Raw genomic sequence first — 18048 nt, forward strand, 5'->3', positions numbered from 1 at the left:
CATTAGGATAAAACATTTTACAGTCCATAAACTTCCATGGCCCATTATATAAACCAAACAACATTTTCATATTTCCTAAAAATCATCTTTCAGCATGAACTTGTGTGGTTATTACAAGGTTGGAAACACAACATTGTACTGTTATTACGGCTTCTGTTCCCAATAATGATATTGTTTTGTTACTCAAATATGAAGTTACTTGCCCATGAAATATAAGTTGTGAATATAAAATGTAACCTACATATCCACTGCCGGTCCATTGTCTCTGTGCCCATTGTGCCCTTATGTGGAGAAACAAAGTTTTGAACTGATAAAAAATGTCTGATGTATCAAAGGGAGCCTGTAATGTTGAACATGGCGCCTGACCTGGGACAGCATGTTATAGAGCAGGAGGAGCTGAGCAGATTGATATATAGTTAGGTAGGAAAAGATTCACTCTAAGGCTACTTTCACAATTGCGTTTTGTGCGGATCCGTCATGGACGGATCCGTTCAGATAATACAACCGTCTGCATCCATTCAGAACGGATCCGTTTGTATTATCTGTAACATAGCCAAAACGGATCCGTCTTGAACACCATTGAAAGTCAATGAAGAACGAATGCGTTTCTATTGTGTCAGTGAAAATGGATCCGTCCCCATTGACTTACATTGTGTGCCAGGACGGATCCGTTTGGCTCAGTTTCGTCAGATGGACACCAAAACACTGCAAGCAGCTCTTTAGTGTCCGTCTCCAAAGCTGAATGGAGACGGAACTGATGCATTCTGAGCGGATCCTTTTCCATTCAGAATGCATTAGAATGAGCCCTGAACGGAATCTCACAAACGGAAAGCCAAAACGCCAGTGTGAAAGTAGCCTAACCTGTACTTTATTCATCTCTGCGCTTCCTATGCTCAGGAGTCCAGTGGGTGGTCCTGCCCAGTGATGGATTTCCCTGTATGACTGTACACACAGAGATAGCTGCTGGAAACAATGTGTGGGGAATCCATTGCTGTCCTGCTCTAGTCCCCGCATGCCTACAGGCCCTCACACACATTAGTGTAATGACGGCCAAACCCGCCATTTTCGCCAGGGCTGGCAGACAGTCTAACGTGTATGGGGAGCTCCTTACGCTACCCGACAGATGATGTCAGTGAAGAGAAGGATCAGGTAGGATTTTTTTTGCCCGATCCTTTTGTTCCACTCAAAGATAAGACTCCACCAGAAGTGTCTCTCTCCAGAGTCGAACATGTAAGGGCGGGTTCGCACTTGCATTAGGCTATTCCGTTATAATATTTTTTTTTACGGAATATGACAGAATTCCTGAACGGAAGCTAAATGGAAGTCTTTAAGAGGCATTCCGTTTTGATCCATCTTAATAGAAGTCAGTGGGCAAGAATAACGTATCAGTCTGGTTTCCGTTATGCAGGACGGAAAAAAATATCCTGTCGACCAAAGTCCTGTTGCATTCCATCCGGGAATTCCATTATATTCTGTTATAAATGGAACCTATAATGGAATACCCTAACGCAAGTGCGAACCCGCCCTAAGAGGCACATCACCACTGACGCCAGCGGTTGGCTGAAGAGGATCAGGTGACTATGCTGGGGAGCAGGAAGACAAACCCCGCATTGGAAGATGGAGGACTGGAGCGGCAAGGAGCAAGTAAGCATGATCCTTTCAGTAGGGCAGGCAAGCTGTTGGCATCTGTTAGAAATTATGGGGACCACGATAGCTCAGTGGTTAGCACTGGTGCCTTGCAGCGCTGGAGTTCTAGGTTTGACAACATCTGCATGAAGTTTGTATCTTCTCCCCGTGTTTGGGTGGGTTTCCTCCGAGTACTCAGGTTTCCTCCCACACTCCAAAGACATATTGATAGGGAACTTAGATTGTGAGCCCCATTGGGGACAGTGTGATGCTGTATAGTCTGTAAAGTGTTGAGGGATATGTGAACGCTATATAAATGTATAAAATGTATTCCTGGACAACCCTTTTATAAGGAAAGTTACAATGTGGCTTGCACATAGGTCATTACCTAAATCGTTAAACCATGCTTAAAGAGCTATCACCTCTCCTGACATGCCAGTTTAGTAACTACTTGTATTCCCCATGTAATAACAATTCTGGAGCATCTATTTTTATGTCTCTACGGCTGAGTTCACACGTCAGTTTTTTGATCAGTTATTTTCATCAGTTATTCTGAGCTAAAACCAGTAGAGAAGCCTACTCAGAGATCGGGTGTAATCAGGGGCGTAACGATCGGGCCCGGTGGGGAAAGGGGGCACGCTGCGCTCACATGTAATGGGAGCGCTCTGATGGGGCCCGACACGAAGTACAATGACAATGTCAGGCCCCATCAGAGCGCTCTTTAAACATGTATATTATGCACCCCAGGCGCACAGACATGAGGGGGCGCAGAGGCAAGTGGAGGGTAGGCGCGCATACTCACTCAGCAGTTCTTGTCACTGCCGGGCTGTCGTCTCCAGAGATAAGCAGGGAGCTCTCTCCGCTCCCTGCTTCACTGCTCTTCTGAGCTCCGGGGCTCCCCCTGCTGGGCCGCACATCGCGCTGCTGGCTGTGGGAGGAGCGCTGAAAGCCCGGGAATCGGCCTCCAGCACAGCCAGCAGCGTCATCAGGGAAGAAGGCAAGTATGTGGGGGTTTTTTTGTGTTTTTTTTTTCATAAAGCTGCAGACTGGAGGCAAAAGGGGGGCAACAACAAGAGTGAGGGGGCACAAAAGTGGGCATTTTTACTGAGGGGGCGCCTAATACTGTGAGGAAGGCATATGTGGGCATAACTACTATGAGGGGGCACATAACTGGGCATAATTACTGTGAGGGGGCACATATCTAGGCATTACTACTGTGAGGGGGCACATATCTGGCAATAGCCACTGTGAGGGGGAACATATCTGGCCATAACTACTATGAGGGGGCACATATTTGGCATATCTACTGCGAGGGGGCACATATCTGGGCATTACTACTGTGAGGGGGCACATATCTGGGCATTACTACTGTGAGGGGGCACATATCTGGGCATTACTACTGTGAGGGGGAACATATCTGGCCATAACTACTGTGAGGGTGTACATATCTGGCCATAACTACTGTGAGGGGGCACATATCTGGGCATTACTACTGTGAGAGGGCACATATCTAGGCATATCTACTGTGAGAGGGGCACATATCTGGGCATAACTACTGTGAGGGGGGAACATATCTTGTATAACTACTGTGAGGGGACACATATCTGGGCATAACTACAGTGAGGGGGCCCAAAAGTGGGCATAACTACTGTGACAAAAACAAAGGTGGGCATAACTGCTGTGAGGGGCCACAATGAGGACATAACTATTGTGAAGGGGACCACAATGTGGGCATTATTACTGTATGGTAGCACTTAGGGGAAATGTCCTAGATTACCCTGCTATACATTGGCATGGCTCAGTCTTACAGGCCAGCACAGCGCCCCCTGCTGGTGATTTCACAGGGGCAGTCACCATCCCTTCCTTATGTGATTAGTTCTGTGTCTTCGGCCTGCACCTGGTTTTGGCTCACAATAACTTATCAAAGTAACTGACCAAATAACTGCAGTGTGAACTCCGCATATGATGTGCCATTCCTGTATTATTCCTGCTAGAAGATGTCTGCAGAAAAGGTACCAGCACAGGTATGTCTGACTCTGTCCAGTCAGTGCTGCTGGTGTCAGGCTGTACAGGGACACACCCCTAAATAAAATAAAAGGATTACAATTTTTATTTTATCTAGTTTTTCATTATTATTATTATATTTTGTATCAACTATTTAGCATATGAAGGTAAGTTCAAGTCAGCATAGAATTCGTAAGGTGTCTTTGGTATTCTGGTCCTTTTAAAAATGGAGAAAGACATCTTTTTTTTATACAAAGCCACTTAGGAAGGAGTCTATGGGGACTCTGAAACGCGTGTGGTTAGCCATCTGCGGTCAAGCTACTTGTAATCAGCGTTAACAATTCCAGTATCACTGTGTATCTGCTACGATTGATTACTGTGGAAGAAAACCAGACTGCTGCGCTCCTGCCAAGCTTCTGATGCACAGGTGCAGTGTTCAGCCCAGGACCCCGAGCATTGACCATGCTGCCATCACTAGGTACACAGCTCTGAAATAATAGGTGGTGAGGGGCGCACTGCCCCAGCGAATTAGATACCCCTATTCCAGGTTGTGGTGGATAAATTTACAATATTGTGATCTTAGTGAATCATTCAATGTGAACAGAGACTTATGTTTGTAGAGGAAATTAATTATGGAATTTTTTTGCCATATTATCCAACTGCAATACCCTATGTGAACTAAGACTTAAAGGGGTATGACAGTTGTTTGAAGTTATCCCCATGCATGTGGGACCAGACACTCCATTATCTTCAGGGGTGTCTCGAGGGGTATGGGCCCAGCGGTAGGACCCCCACAATCTAATAGTTAACCCCTATCCTGTCTATAGGGGATAAAAGAGTGGATGCAAAGTTTGAACAGAGACGAAGAAACAATTATCATTGTGACTTGGAAACATATATGATATATATCATATACACAGGGGCACATTTACTAAGACTAGCTTTTTACACCGGTCTTCTTTTCCTCCTCTGCGCTGCTGTAAGATCTGTCTAATTGATGATGAGGCGTAAATAGGCGCATCTGTGGCAGTCCGTGCGCCTGTAGAAAAAACAATGCCAACCATTTTACCTACAATAGAAAAGGTTCACAGTCCACACCACTCAGTCAAGCCAGCCTGTGGACACATATGGTCAGCGTGTGAAAGACCATTAAGGACCACTGCAGTGCTTTGTGGCAAAAGAGGCAAATAAATTGCCCATAAAATGAAAATAAACAATGTCAACGGCACTCACTAGTCTTTAGGATATTCTTTGATGGCAAAAACAAAGTGCACGGTGCTCGGGGAACACAGCAGATGCCCACCGGCCAATGGACCGTTTCGCATCCACTGACACTTTCTCAAATTTGCCGGGACTGAAGTCCCAGCCCCGGTATTTCTAAAAGATGTCTCGAGTCCCTTAGTAATTATTCTCCAAAGTGTGGATGCACAGTCTGAATAGAGACTAAGGAATAACCTTTATAGTGGTTTGGAAATACTCTATACAATAGACACTAAGTAATAATCTCTTACCAAGCTCTGCCTCGAATGCTACCTGATGTAAGGCAGCTATCCTGTAAGTCAATGTTTGACCCTTTAAATAGGCCTTGAGACATGACTGGGATATTAAATAAGCCAGCAACTCATCTGCAGGGGTGATTGCCCCTCATCAGTGCAGAGCAGAGAGAACTGGCTTAACTGGGTGAGAGGCCTAAATCAGGATTTGGGGGGTACTATCTCATTATGGAGAGTGCCTTAATCAACATTGGAAGGCTTATAGGCATGTATGGCCTATAAGCCTCCTCACTAGGGATGAGCGAATCGACTTCGGAAGAAACATTTGAAGTCGATTCACATAAAGCTTTGTTTCAATACCGTACGAAGCAAGCGCCCCGTACAGTATTACAATGTATTGGCTCAGATGAGCTGAAGTTATTACTTTGCGAAGTCTTGTGAGACTTCGGGTAATAACTTGAGAAATTAATTTCTACTGTAAAAAAACTTTTACCGAACTCGGTTTCGGTTCCAAGTGGTACCTTGGAAATAAATAAATTCGAATACTGTACGGAGCACTCGCTCCCTACAGTATTTTAATGACGTTTTATGCAAATCGACTTTGGATGTTTCATCCGAAGTCGAATCGCTCATCCCTACTCCTCACACCGATTTAGGCGCTCTCTGTAAGCAGAGATAGTACCCACCAAATAAGTAATAATCATCTTTGTGGTTTGGAATATGTAGCCCAATATATACCATACACATAGTGTGGATGTACAGTCTGAACAGAGACGAGGCACCAGCTATCATTGTGGTTTACAAGCACGCAGTATGATAATTTGTGGATGCACAGTCTGGATAAAGACTACGTAGTGACCGTAGTTTTTTGATGTGAGAGCGCTGGACCCACAGCACATGTTTTCATTTTAATCCAGCCACCATACCTCATCACCTGGGAAAGGAGATTGCGATTTGAACCAACTACTGCTGGATGTACAGCACTAAAAGTTATATTTTACACCAAGTCAAGAGAGACTTTTATTTATTTATTTAGGCTTTTATTTACTTATTTAGACTAGATGGGACCAGGACCATAAGATCAATAGGGGTTTATTTATTGGCCTATTTGTATGTTTCGTATTTTATATATCTTCTATGTCTCAGACTGGTAGATATCTGTTGTATATATTTTTTAATAAATAATTAATGCATTAAGGTCTATGTGGTTTGCAGGAGTGCCAATACCTTTCTGTATTTTTTCTTTAGCAGTGACTGGATACTCTGCAGTATAGAGCACTCGCATGCCACAATCCCTGTTACAGCTGAGTGAGCCATCCCAATTGATTTGGTAAAATAGCTCATCTGAGGTGTCCTAAACAGTGATGGTCAGTTCGCAGTGTTCGCCAGCGAACACATGCGGGCTGCCATCTTGACTCACCCGTCCGGCGATGCACAGGGAGCCGGTCTGAAATCAAATGCGGTCACCAGGAGCAGGCAGTTCCGAGAACAGCCCGATAAAGGTCCCCGGCGGCTGTTCTCGGAACTGCCTGCTCCTGGTGACCGCATTTGATTTCAGACCGGCTCCCGGCACAGGTAAGGGCTTACCTGTGCATCGCCGGACGGGTGAGTCAAGACGGCAGCCCGCATGTGTTCGTTGGCGAACACTGCGAACTGGCCATCACTGGTCCTAAACTGCCACTAATCCAGCCACTATACCTCCTCATCTGGTGACGGAGATTGCGATTTGTACCAACTACTGCTGGATGTACAGGACTAAAAGTTATATTTTACACTAAGTAAAGAGAGATTTTCATTCTTCTACTTGTGGCCTGATTTCTTGTACCACCTTTCCACTGCACCGATCCCCAGGGGGCAACAGCCTGAAGGAGAACACTGTGACACCTCATCAGGGCAACCACCACTCCCATCCTCTGCACCAACTCCTCCTCAGGGGCTCGCTGCACATGCAAGGGATGTAAATGTTTATGATGAAAGGAAGCGTTGTATGGTTTTTAATTGGGTTTTGACATGCAGACTTTGGCCATGACAAAGGACAGGTTGAACTGTCCTAAACATGTTACATACTAAGGCCTCTTTCACACGGGCGAGAATTCCGTGCGGGTGCAATGCGTCAGGTGAACGCATTGCACCAGCACTGAATCCGAACCCATTCACTTCAATGGGGCTGTTTAGATGAGCAGTGATTTTCATGCATTACTTGTGCGTTGCGTGAAAATCATAGCATGTTTTATATTCTGCGTTTTTTAGGCAACGCAGGCCCCGTAGAAATGAATGGATCTGCGTAAAAATCGTAAGCATCCGCAAACAAGTGCGGATGCGGTGCGATTTTCATGCATGGTTGCTAGGAGATGATGTAAGTAAATTGATAAAAGTCAATTTACTGTATTATTTTCCCTTATAACATGGTTATAAAGGAAAATAATAGCATTCTTAATACAGAATGCTTACTAAAATAAAATAAAAATTAACTCACCTCATCCTGTTGTTCGCGCAGCCGGCATCTTCTTCTATCTTATTGGAGATTTCTATCTTTATTCAGCAGGACCTGCGCTGACGTCACCGCGCTCACCACGTGGTGAGCGCGATTACGTCATCAAAGGACCTTTGGCAGGTCCTGAAAGAAGAAGAAAGAAGAAGATTCTGACTGCGTGAACAACAGGATGAGGTGAGTTAATTTTTTTATTTTTTAACCCCTCAAGCCACATTTTAGGAGGTATTCTGTATTAAGAATGCTATTATTTTCCATTATTACCATGTTATAAGGGAAAATAATAAAATATACAGAACACCAATCCCAAACCCGAACTTCAGTAAAGAAGTCCGGGTTCGGGTCTGGGAACCACAGTGAGTTTTTTATCACGCGCGCGCAAAATGCATTGCACCCGCGTGATAAAAACTGAACATCGGAACGCAATCGCAGTCAAAACTACTACAATTGCATACCTACTCGCACGATTTTCCCTGATAGCAGACACAACGCATCTGGACCAAATCCGGACACGATCGTCTGCAAGGGGCCTAAGGAAATGTAATCAGGACGTGTTCTGGAGAAGATAATATTAGTTTTTTTATGGATGCTATTGCCTGGGTCCTGTGGTCGATACGGAGTTGCCTGCCACACACCGTACAGCATATCACCGTATTTTATGCCCCCAATACAACAAAATATGCATACATTTTGACAACACAAATATATAATTTAATCATTTTAAAGTAATGGTGTATTCACATATCAGCCATTCATGGCTCAGATCAGATTACCTGTGGTATGCAGCAGCCATAGGTGCCCAGGGTTATGGAAACAGCCGAGTGGACCATGCTATGCCACTTACATAACTCCCATAAAATGGAATGGAAATACTCAAATAGTGTAAATCTGTGGTCACCACATATGATGTGTATTCCAATCTCAGTGAAGAATGGATGTATGCCCTATTCTATGGCACTTACAGGTGAAACTCGAAAAAATTAGAATATCGTGCAAAGTTCATTTATTTCAGTAATGCAACTTAAAAGGTGAAACTAACATATGAGATAGACCCATTACATGCAAAGCAAGATATTTCAAGCCTTTATTTGTTATCATTTGGATGATTATGGCTTACATCTTAAGAAACTTAATTTTGAGGTCCCCTTTGCTCAGGGGTATGGACTAATTAGCTGACTAGAGGGTGGCACTTTGAGCCTAGAATATTGAACCTTTTCAATAAATTCTAATTTTAAGTTGCATTACTGAAATAAATGAACTTTTGCACGATTTCATTTTCCATTCTTCTGATCCATCAGAACAAAAAAAAAAAACTGGATCCATAAAAAAAAAACTGATCCTGTGCATCATTTGGCATCCGTTTGAGCCATTTCCGTCAGAGATCTTTTTTTTTAGACGGAAAAAAAAGTTCTGCATGGAATATCTTTCCGACAAAAAAACTAAATGGATCTCTGATGGAAATGGCTCAAACGGATGCCAAATGTGCTTAACTGATGTTTTCTTCTTTATTTTTCAGTTCTTTTTCCTTTGTTCTTTTTCCGGGTCAGAAGAACGGAAAATGAAACAGTGATCACTGAAACAGTGATGTGAACTCTCCCTAAGGGCTCATGCACACGAACATATTTTTTTTCCTAACATCTTTTTTTTCCATATTTAAAAACAGGAATCCGAAGTCAGCTTTGGTATCGGCTGTTACCTCGGTACCGACTTCAGATTCCTGTTTTTAAATGTTTTTAAAGTTCTAGAATTAAAGCCTGAAGTTCTCCACCAAAGTCTTGCGCAACTTCGGACTCAACAAAGTTTTCCTCCTTGCAGCACATACATTTTAATGCTGTAAGGAGACAGGTCTCCGTACAGTATTAAAACAAAGTTGGGCAACAAATCGACTTCGGATCTTGGATCCGAAGCGCGATTCGCTCACCCCTACACAGGAGCACTGAAGACAATCAGTGGCTTTAGCAGTGATGCTAGCATCTACAGTAGGGGTCAGCAGCCTTCAGCACTTCAGCTGTTGTGAAACTACAATTCCCAGCATGCTGCATTCATTTCTAGTAGAGCAGAGTGAGTATGCATGCTGGGAGTTGTAGTTTCAAAACAGCTGGAGTGCCGGAGGTTGCTGACCCCAAATCTACAGCGTAATTTGGTGCATTTTAATTCCTATAAGCCACGTCTACTCTTTTAGAAACCTTTGAAAACAGTCTAGTGAAGTGCAAAAAGTTTTTAAAACATAATGGGGATCATTTATAAAGGGACTTGCAACTACACCAGGCGCATGCACTGCAAGAGATGCACCTGATCAATGACGAGGCACACACTTTGTCATATATTAGCCAAATCTTACAGCAGTGTAGGGTGTAATTTTAGACCGGCATAAAAAGCCAGCCTTTGTAAATAACCCCCAATATATTTGACACAAGGCATGTACGCCAGTTTTTTGGTACAAATTAAGCCAGAATTGTGGCGCACTGATCTTAGTAAATCTCCCCCTAGGTCTAGATGTCTCAGTAAGAATTGCCTGCCACATTTCTGTGACTGTAGGCAGACTCTGGCATAGCTCCTGTATCTTACAGGAAAGAACATGAGTAAAGCAGATCTGCGGCGTGTGCATGCAGTGTGGGTGTCTATGTATAAGTGCTCATGAGATGTTTATAGCCTCGTTTAATAAAACATGTGCCGTATGCGCTGTTTATAACTGGTATCAATATTGATGTGCGTTCATGCTGTGCGCCGCTCCTCTTCCAGCGTTAAATTATCCCTTTTACTTAAAGGGATTTTCTGACATATCTGATCGGTGGGGGTCGGACATCCAGGACTCCCACTGATCAGCTGTTCAGCTGAGAAGGCAGCGGTGATCACAGTAAGCACTGAGGCCTTCTCACTGCTCTACCTAGGCTTTGCAATGACACGTCCATCGGTCACGTGGCCTAGGCGCAGCTCAGCCCCTTTGAAGTGAATGGGGCTGATATGTTATACCAAGCACAGCCGCTATACAATGTACGACCATGTGCTTGGTGAGCACGGACAAGGCTGTGGCGCTCACAAGAGGGCGGATGCCTTCTCAAACAGCTGATCAGCAGGAGCCCCGGGTGTCGAACTCCACCTATCAGATACTGATGACCTATCCTGAGCACAGCTCCACTGTGATGACAGCGCCGACGATCATGTAAGGTCTGCTCACCGTACAGTGCTGCAATCTGGTTTGATTGAGGCATAGTTAAAGAAGGGGTTAAAGGGGTGGTCAGAAAAACATGTAGAGGCCAGGCATGGTAGCCCCAGGGACTGGAACTGGAAGGCTGAGACCAGGGAGTGGTGCTTTTTCTATCTATCTATCTATTGTGGTAATGTGAACAGTGCTGGAAGGTGTGTTGTCCCACTTCAGGTACCTCAGATGGATAAAACAGATAAAATCCAGAGAGTGGCAGTAGTCTCAGCAAAGCATAGTTTGTTGAGACATTTTTGTATACATTTTCTGGGCTGGATTTTACTTGGACTGGTGGCTAGGCTTGGAAGAGGGAGTTGCCAGTCCACACCCTTCCAGTACGGGTTTTCCTTTCTACCTGAGGTGATCGCAGGTGAGGCCTGCTGTAATCAGGCTGGCATAAAGCGCCTCAGAGTAGGTCAGTCTGGGAGAAGTGAGAGTGTCTGTGATACTGAAGCAGAGGCTCTGTGTGTGGTCTCAGTCAGGAGGACTGAGGGGCCACAAGGCTATGCGAAGCCTGATCTCTCCCCTGTGTGAACTGATGCTTGATGAGTGGAACCTGCTCAGGCTTGGAGCCTGAGACCCTGACACTAAGCGGTACTTAGAGGCGAGTCAAGGAAACCTATGTGTTTAGGTAGAGCCCAGACGGGCAGGAGTTTATTTTGTATAACTCTTTATGTTTACGCGAACGTGCTGCAATAAAACACAGTTTTTGGCCCTTAAATCCTGGTGTCTGTGAAGATGTCTGTGTAACCCCCTGAAAGAGAGCTACCCCGTACACTATCTATCAATCATATTATCGTATATACCAGGGGGTTGCCCTGGTGTATATCCATCTATCTATATAAATATTTTCTAAAGCTATTTTTTTCATTAAAAAATACTAATTGTTGTCTTTGGCCCAATTAGAGAGGTAAAGAAAACATCCACCATGATTTATTTATTAGATATTTTTTCTTTATAGGCCCCCATACACATTAGGGTCCATTCACAAGTCCGTAGAATTGGTCCGCATCCGTTCCGCAAATTGCAGAACGGGTGCGGACCCATTCATTCTCTATGGGGCAGAAATGGATGCGGACAGAACACAGATCTTCCGGTCCACGGCTCTGCAAAAAAATAGAACATGCCCTATTCTTGTTCGCAATTGCGGACAAGAACAGGCAGTTCTATGGGGGTGCTGGCCGGGTGTATTGTGGATCCGCAATACACTGTGGACGTGTGAATGGACCCTAAGTGTATTGCTGACCTGCTTTCTCAGGTTCAACCAACCTTTTAATGTGTCGGGGAAGAGATGGATCGGTCAAACTGGATATTTTCTCCTGATTTTTTTATTCCTCGGGAGACAAGAAGTCTCTGGCAGTGGCTTTCTCCTCTCCCCCATTAAAAACACGTTCGACCGAAGCGATGTGTATGGGAGAGCTAGATAATCGTTCGGCCAACAGTTATTGAAAGTGTATGGCTGTCTAAACGCTATAATTAGAAAACATAGTAGTTAAGACAGCACTACCCACTGATACTTTCTCAGAACGTCCATTTAGGCTGAGTTCACACGGGCGAGATTTCCGCGCTGGTGCAATGCGGTAGGTGAACGTATTGCACCCGCACTGAATCTGGACCCATTCATTTCTATGGGGCTGTGCACATGAGCTCTGATTTTCACGCATCACTTATGCGTTGCGTGAAAATCGCAGCATGCTCTATATTGTGCGTTTATCACGCAACGCAGGCCCCATAGAAGTGAATGGGGCTGAGTGAAAATCGCAAGCATCTGCAAGCAAGTGCGGATGTGGTGCGATTTTCACTCATGGTTGCTAGGTGACAGTCTATTCACTGTATTATTTTCCCTTATAACATGGTTATAAGGGGAAATAATAGCATTCTGAATACAGAATGCATAGTATAATAGGGCTGGAGGGGTTAAAAAAAAACACTCACCTTCTCCTCTTGATCGCGTAGTTCCCGGTCTCTTCTGATGAGCTGTCGGCTAAAGGACCTTTGGTGACATCAGATCACATGCTCCAATCACATGGTCCATCACCGTGGTGATGGAGCATGTGATCTGACGTCACCACAGGTCCTTTAGCCGACAGCTCATCAGAAGAGACCGGGAACTACGCGATCAAGAGGAGAAGGTGAGTTAATTTTTTTATTATTTTTTTTTCCCTCAATTGACCACCTACTAAGCATTCTGTATTCAGAATGCTATTATTTTCCCTTATAACCATGTTATAAGGAAAAATAATACAATCTACACTACAACTAACCCAAACCTGAACTTCTGTGAAGAAGTTCGGGTCTGGGTACCACAGTCGTTTTTTTATCACGCGAGTGCAAAACACATTGCACCCGCGCAATAAAAACTGAACATCGGAACGCAATCGCAGTCAAAACTGATTGCAATTGCGTACCTAATTGCACGAGTTTGCCACAATACACCGGGACGCATCCGGACATAATCCGGACACGCCCGTGTGAACCCAGCCTTAGTGGTGGTGCCAGCAGCGTCCCATCCCGGCCCAATGGAATTCTAATGTACTAAGTAGGACATGCGCACAGTGGGGGTGACGCAGGCGCAATAGCAATATGAATACAGCCTTCCGCATGCGGTATAGGTATGTTTGAACCTTAATTTTATGTCATGTTGTGATTACACTTTAGGAATATAATTCCTGTGCCGCTCATAGTGCGCCCTGCGCTGATGAATGGCAGGAGAAGTCTAAGGCATATTGGTACACCATAGACTTTTTCCAGGGTGCAGGTGCCCACAGAGAGTGCTCTGAGTGCCGCCTCTGGCACCTGTGCCATAGGTTCGCCAACACTACCCTAGGCCAATGACCTCATATTCATTGGTGGCGCTGTGCCAGGTAAACTGTGAGGAGGCCAAGGCCTCCCCACTGATCTGAGGTTAGGTCATCAATATCAGAATCTCAGAAAACCCCTTCAACCACCTGCTTATCACCGCAAGACTTTATACATCGTTGTGGTAATGTGTTATTTGTAACCCAACATATAAAAACGTCAAGTTACATTGCAAGCTGATGGTGACAGTGGAGCTGTAGATCGCTGTGACCACGATGTCATTAGACAGCTGTGGTCACAGTATGTATATCCGAGACCAGCCAAAGCGGTCTTGCTGTGTGGCATCATTATAGCAGGGAGCTACACCGATCCATCACAGTGTAACGTGAAAAATCGCAATTCTTGATGTTAGAGCGCCCCTGCTGGCTGTATAATTAACTGTCTGCAGTCAGTGAATTAACCCCTTTCTGCCCTGACTTTTCATTAAAAAAATCTAATAAAAAGTAAAAAAAAATGTATAATATTTAAAAATCAAAAAGTTCAATAAAGCTAAAGTTACTAGTATTAGCAATAGTATAGCAGACTACGTACACACACATTTTTCCCCCCATTTTCGCAAAAAAAGTGTTTTAGCAATAGCAAAGCAGACTTTGTGTGTGTAAAATATACAATAAAGCTTTTTTTTTCCTTTTTGCTTTCTTAAAAAAAAAATCTAAAAATAGGTATTCGTTTTAGCTATATTTGGGATAGCGAGGGGTTCTGCCTAAAATATACAAATGCACGCATATCTTTTTATTAAAAAAAATAAAAAATTCAAAAGCTTTCCATTTCCAAATGTCACCAAGATAAATACCTTGGGGACAACATAAAAATTCACTTTGAAGGGGCTTCTAATGTTTTGCCACTGTACTGTCAATACAGTGCCATAGAACAGGCAATAGGAAAATAGGCCGCCAAAATCCAAAATGTGTTCTAGTCTATTGAAGTCTTGCAGTGGGCTCAGAAAGTAGATAAATTACACACAGTCCATTTTCATGGTACAAGCATCTGGTAACGGTTTTAAAAATGTTTTGCTTGAAAACTTTTGTAACAGAAAAAATAAAAAAAAATTATAATAATCAGGAAAAATAATATCAAATAGATAGGCCCATTGCTAGAACTGAAAAATTGGCCTGGTAGGGAAGGGGGGCAAACACACAAATGTTTTTTTGGGGTAAAATATTGATGACCTATCCTAGCGCTGCAGGTATATCATATATACAGCATAAAACACTGAATAATGGCTGCACAGAGCTGGACTACACAGATTCTTCTCGATTTGCTTTGTAACAAAAAATTTTAAATAATATGAATTATTTAAAAGGGCTTTCTGGGAGTATATGCATATGTGATATACACTCCAGTGCAATGTAGGGTTTGTTATGTGGTTGTACAACTGGCCTTTTATGTGTTCAGCAATCATTTCTCATCACTGCTGGGTAGTAAATATATTTTATAATTCTCCAGCATCTCATTTATAGGTAAATAATGATATAGCAGCAGATCAGCGATCACCACGAAGGGCTTAGCTGAGCCAGAAGGGAACATGCAGGAATCCGAGGCTGCATGGAAATGCGTATATACAGCGTATGTACAGGCTGCACTTTTCTATTCAGTGAAACGTTAGGGATAAGCGAATATACCGTACACTGCAGCGCTAGGACAGGTCATCAATATTTCACTCCCAGAAAACATTTGTGTGTTTGCCCCCCTTCCCTACCAGGCCAATTTTTCAGTTCTAGCAATGGGCCAATCTAAATGCAAATAATCATCGTTTCAGAACCATCCTACGTGTATTTGATATTATTTTTCTTGATTATTATAATTATTTATTTTTATTATTATTTTTTTCTGTTACAAAAGATTTCAAACAAAACACTTCTAAAACCGTTACCATACGCTTGTACTGTGAAACTAGGGATGAGCGAAGTTCGGATCCAAGTTTTAAATGGTTTTTCAGTTTAAAAATCAACTACTGAAGTTATTTACCAAAGTCTCGCAATAACTTACTTAGGCCTCTTGCACAAGACCGTATGTATTTTGCGGTCCGCAAAAAGCGGATCCGCAAAAAATACGGATGAAGTCTGTGTGCGTTCCGTATTTTGTGGAACAGAACAGCTGGCCCCTAATAGAACACTATTATCCTTGTCCGTAAAGCGGACAATAATAAGATTTTTTTATTATTTTTTTGCAGAACAGAAATACGGACATACGGAAACGGAATGCACACCAAGTGCCTGCCGTTTATTTTGCGGACGCATTGAAATTAATGGTTCCGTATACGGTTCACAAAAAGACCCAGAATGGACACGGAAAGAAAATACGTTAGTGTGCAAGAGGCCTTAGCCTCGGCGCAGCCCATACATTTTAACCTTGTACGGAGACAGATCTCCGTATAGCATTAAACCTAAGTATTGAGCGAAGGACTTCGGATCTAGGATCCGAAGCTCGCTTCGCTCATCACTAATACCAACATATGCCAGCGCATTCAGTCTGAATACAGCCTCACCAGTTCACACACGCATAGCCTGATATCTGCCATTACCTCCATAACTTCTTTGCGGATGTCGACAATCCTGAACCAGCGCGTAAGTTGAGGGAATCTTTCTAGTTCTGCGTTACGCTCTTGTAAAGCCACTTTTCTCTTGCAGGACAGCTGCCGACTGAAGTATTTTACTAGCTTGCTCTGAAAAGAAAGAGAAATGATTTACTAATAGAAATAGGGAAACACATCTTCATCCTCAGGATAGGTCATCAATATCTGATCACTGGGGATCTGACCCCTGGCTCCCCTGCCAATGCGATGTTTGAAGAGACCACGGCATTCAAGAGTGCTGCGGCCCCCTCACAGCTCATCAAGCACAGCGCCGGTCATTGCATAGTGGCAGTGCTTGGTATTGCAGCCCAGGCCCATTCACTTGAATGGGACTGAGCTGCGCCCCTAGGCCATGTGACTGATGATCGTGACGTCACCGGCCTAGGAAGAGGCTTCTTCAAACATCTGATCGACGAGGGTACAGGGAGTCAGGCCGCCACCAATCAAATATTAATGACCTATACTGAGGATAGGTTATCAATATTCTACTCCTGGTAAACCTCTTTAATACTATTTCAGCTTAACCTACACCGGGTTATATATATGGCAAAATCAAACTCCTACTGCCATCCCTGCTCTCCGAAAGCACATGGATCCATTGATGTGAAGGCACTCATTCACACATCCTTGTTTTTGCACAGACCATGGGTCATGCCTACAGTCATCTATACCAGTGATGCTCAACCTGCCCTCCAGCTGTTGCAAAACTATGACTCCCAGCATGCCTGGACAGCCTACAGCTATTAGGGCATGCTGGGAATTGTAGTTTTGGAACAGCTGGAGGGCCGCAGGTTGAGCATCCCTGATCTATACCCACATCCATAGAAGTCTATGAATACATGAAAACCAAAGACAGAACACAAATGCCATCCATGTTCAGACTGCATTTCATGGACCATGGCTAAGATACATCCCCATTAAGGCCTCATGCACACGACACTAAACCGTGGATCAGCAAAACATGGATACCGGCTGGACGCGTGCGCCCCGCACTTTCCCATTCCGCAGATCCCTTACTATTGTAGAAATGCCAATTCTTGTCTGCAATGCAGACTATTCTAAGACATCTTCTATGTTTTTGTGAAGCTGCGGAACGGACATACAGACTCTTGCGGCCCCACAGAAATAACTTGGTCTGCACCCAATTGGATGCGGACAACAAATACGGTCGTATGCACAAAGCCTATGACTGATCAGCAAAGCAGTTCTGGACCAGTATACACTTATCATTTTGATGCAGTTTTTAGTAGTCAAAACTGGATTAGGCCTCATGCACACGACCGTTGTTGTGTTCCGTGTCCGTTGTTCCATTTTCCGTGATTTTCTGCGGACCCATTGACTTTCAATGGGTCAGTTAAAAACTCGGATAATGCACCGTTTGTCATCCGTGTCCGTGATCCGTGTTTTCAGTCCGTCAAAAAAATATGACCTGTCCTATTTTTTTCACAGACAACAGTTTGCGGACCTATTCAAGTCAATGGGTCCGTGAAAAAACACGGATGCACACAAGATTGTCATCCGCATCCGTGATCCGTGTCCGTTTTTTTCCTATCATTTGCAAAGCAAACTTTACTTTTTTTTCCACTTTCCTTCATGTCTGGTGATCTTCCAAAAATCAAGGAAGACACGCGGAAACAAAAATGGAAACGGATCACGGAACAACAGAACCCCGTTTTGCGGACCTTGAAAAAATACTGTTGTGTGCATGAGGCCTTAACAAACATGAGGAGAATCATGACAATTATATTTTTCTGTTCTGGATTCTCTTCTGCTATAAAACTGGAGAGTGTGAACTGGG

General features: G+C 43.8%; 1 protein-coding gene across 1 annotated transcript in view; it reads right to left on the reverse strand.

The window, feature by feature from the left end:
- KSR2 (kinase suppressor of ras 2) overlaps nt 1-18048 on the reverse strand; it is a 569936-nt gene that overhangs the window by 484837 nt on the left and 67051 nt on the right. Inside the window, exon 2 of the mRNA XM_044290777.1 lies at nt 16200-16340. Within this exon, the coding sequence (XP_044146712.1) occupies nt 16200-16340 (141 nt within the window). The remainder of the gene's footprint in view (nt 1-16199; nt 16341-18048) is intronic.

This window comes from Bufo gargarizans, chromosome 1, assembly GCF_014858855.1.
Source record: "Bufo gargarizans isolate SCDJY-AF-19 chromosome 1, ASM1485885v1, whole genome shotgun sequence".
In the NCBI taxonomy this organism is placed as follows: Eukaryota; Metazoa; Chordata; class Amphibia; order Anura; family Bufonidae; genus Bufo; species Bufo gargarizans.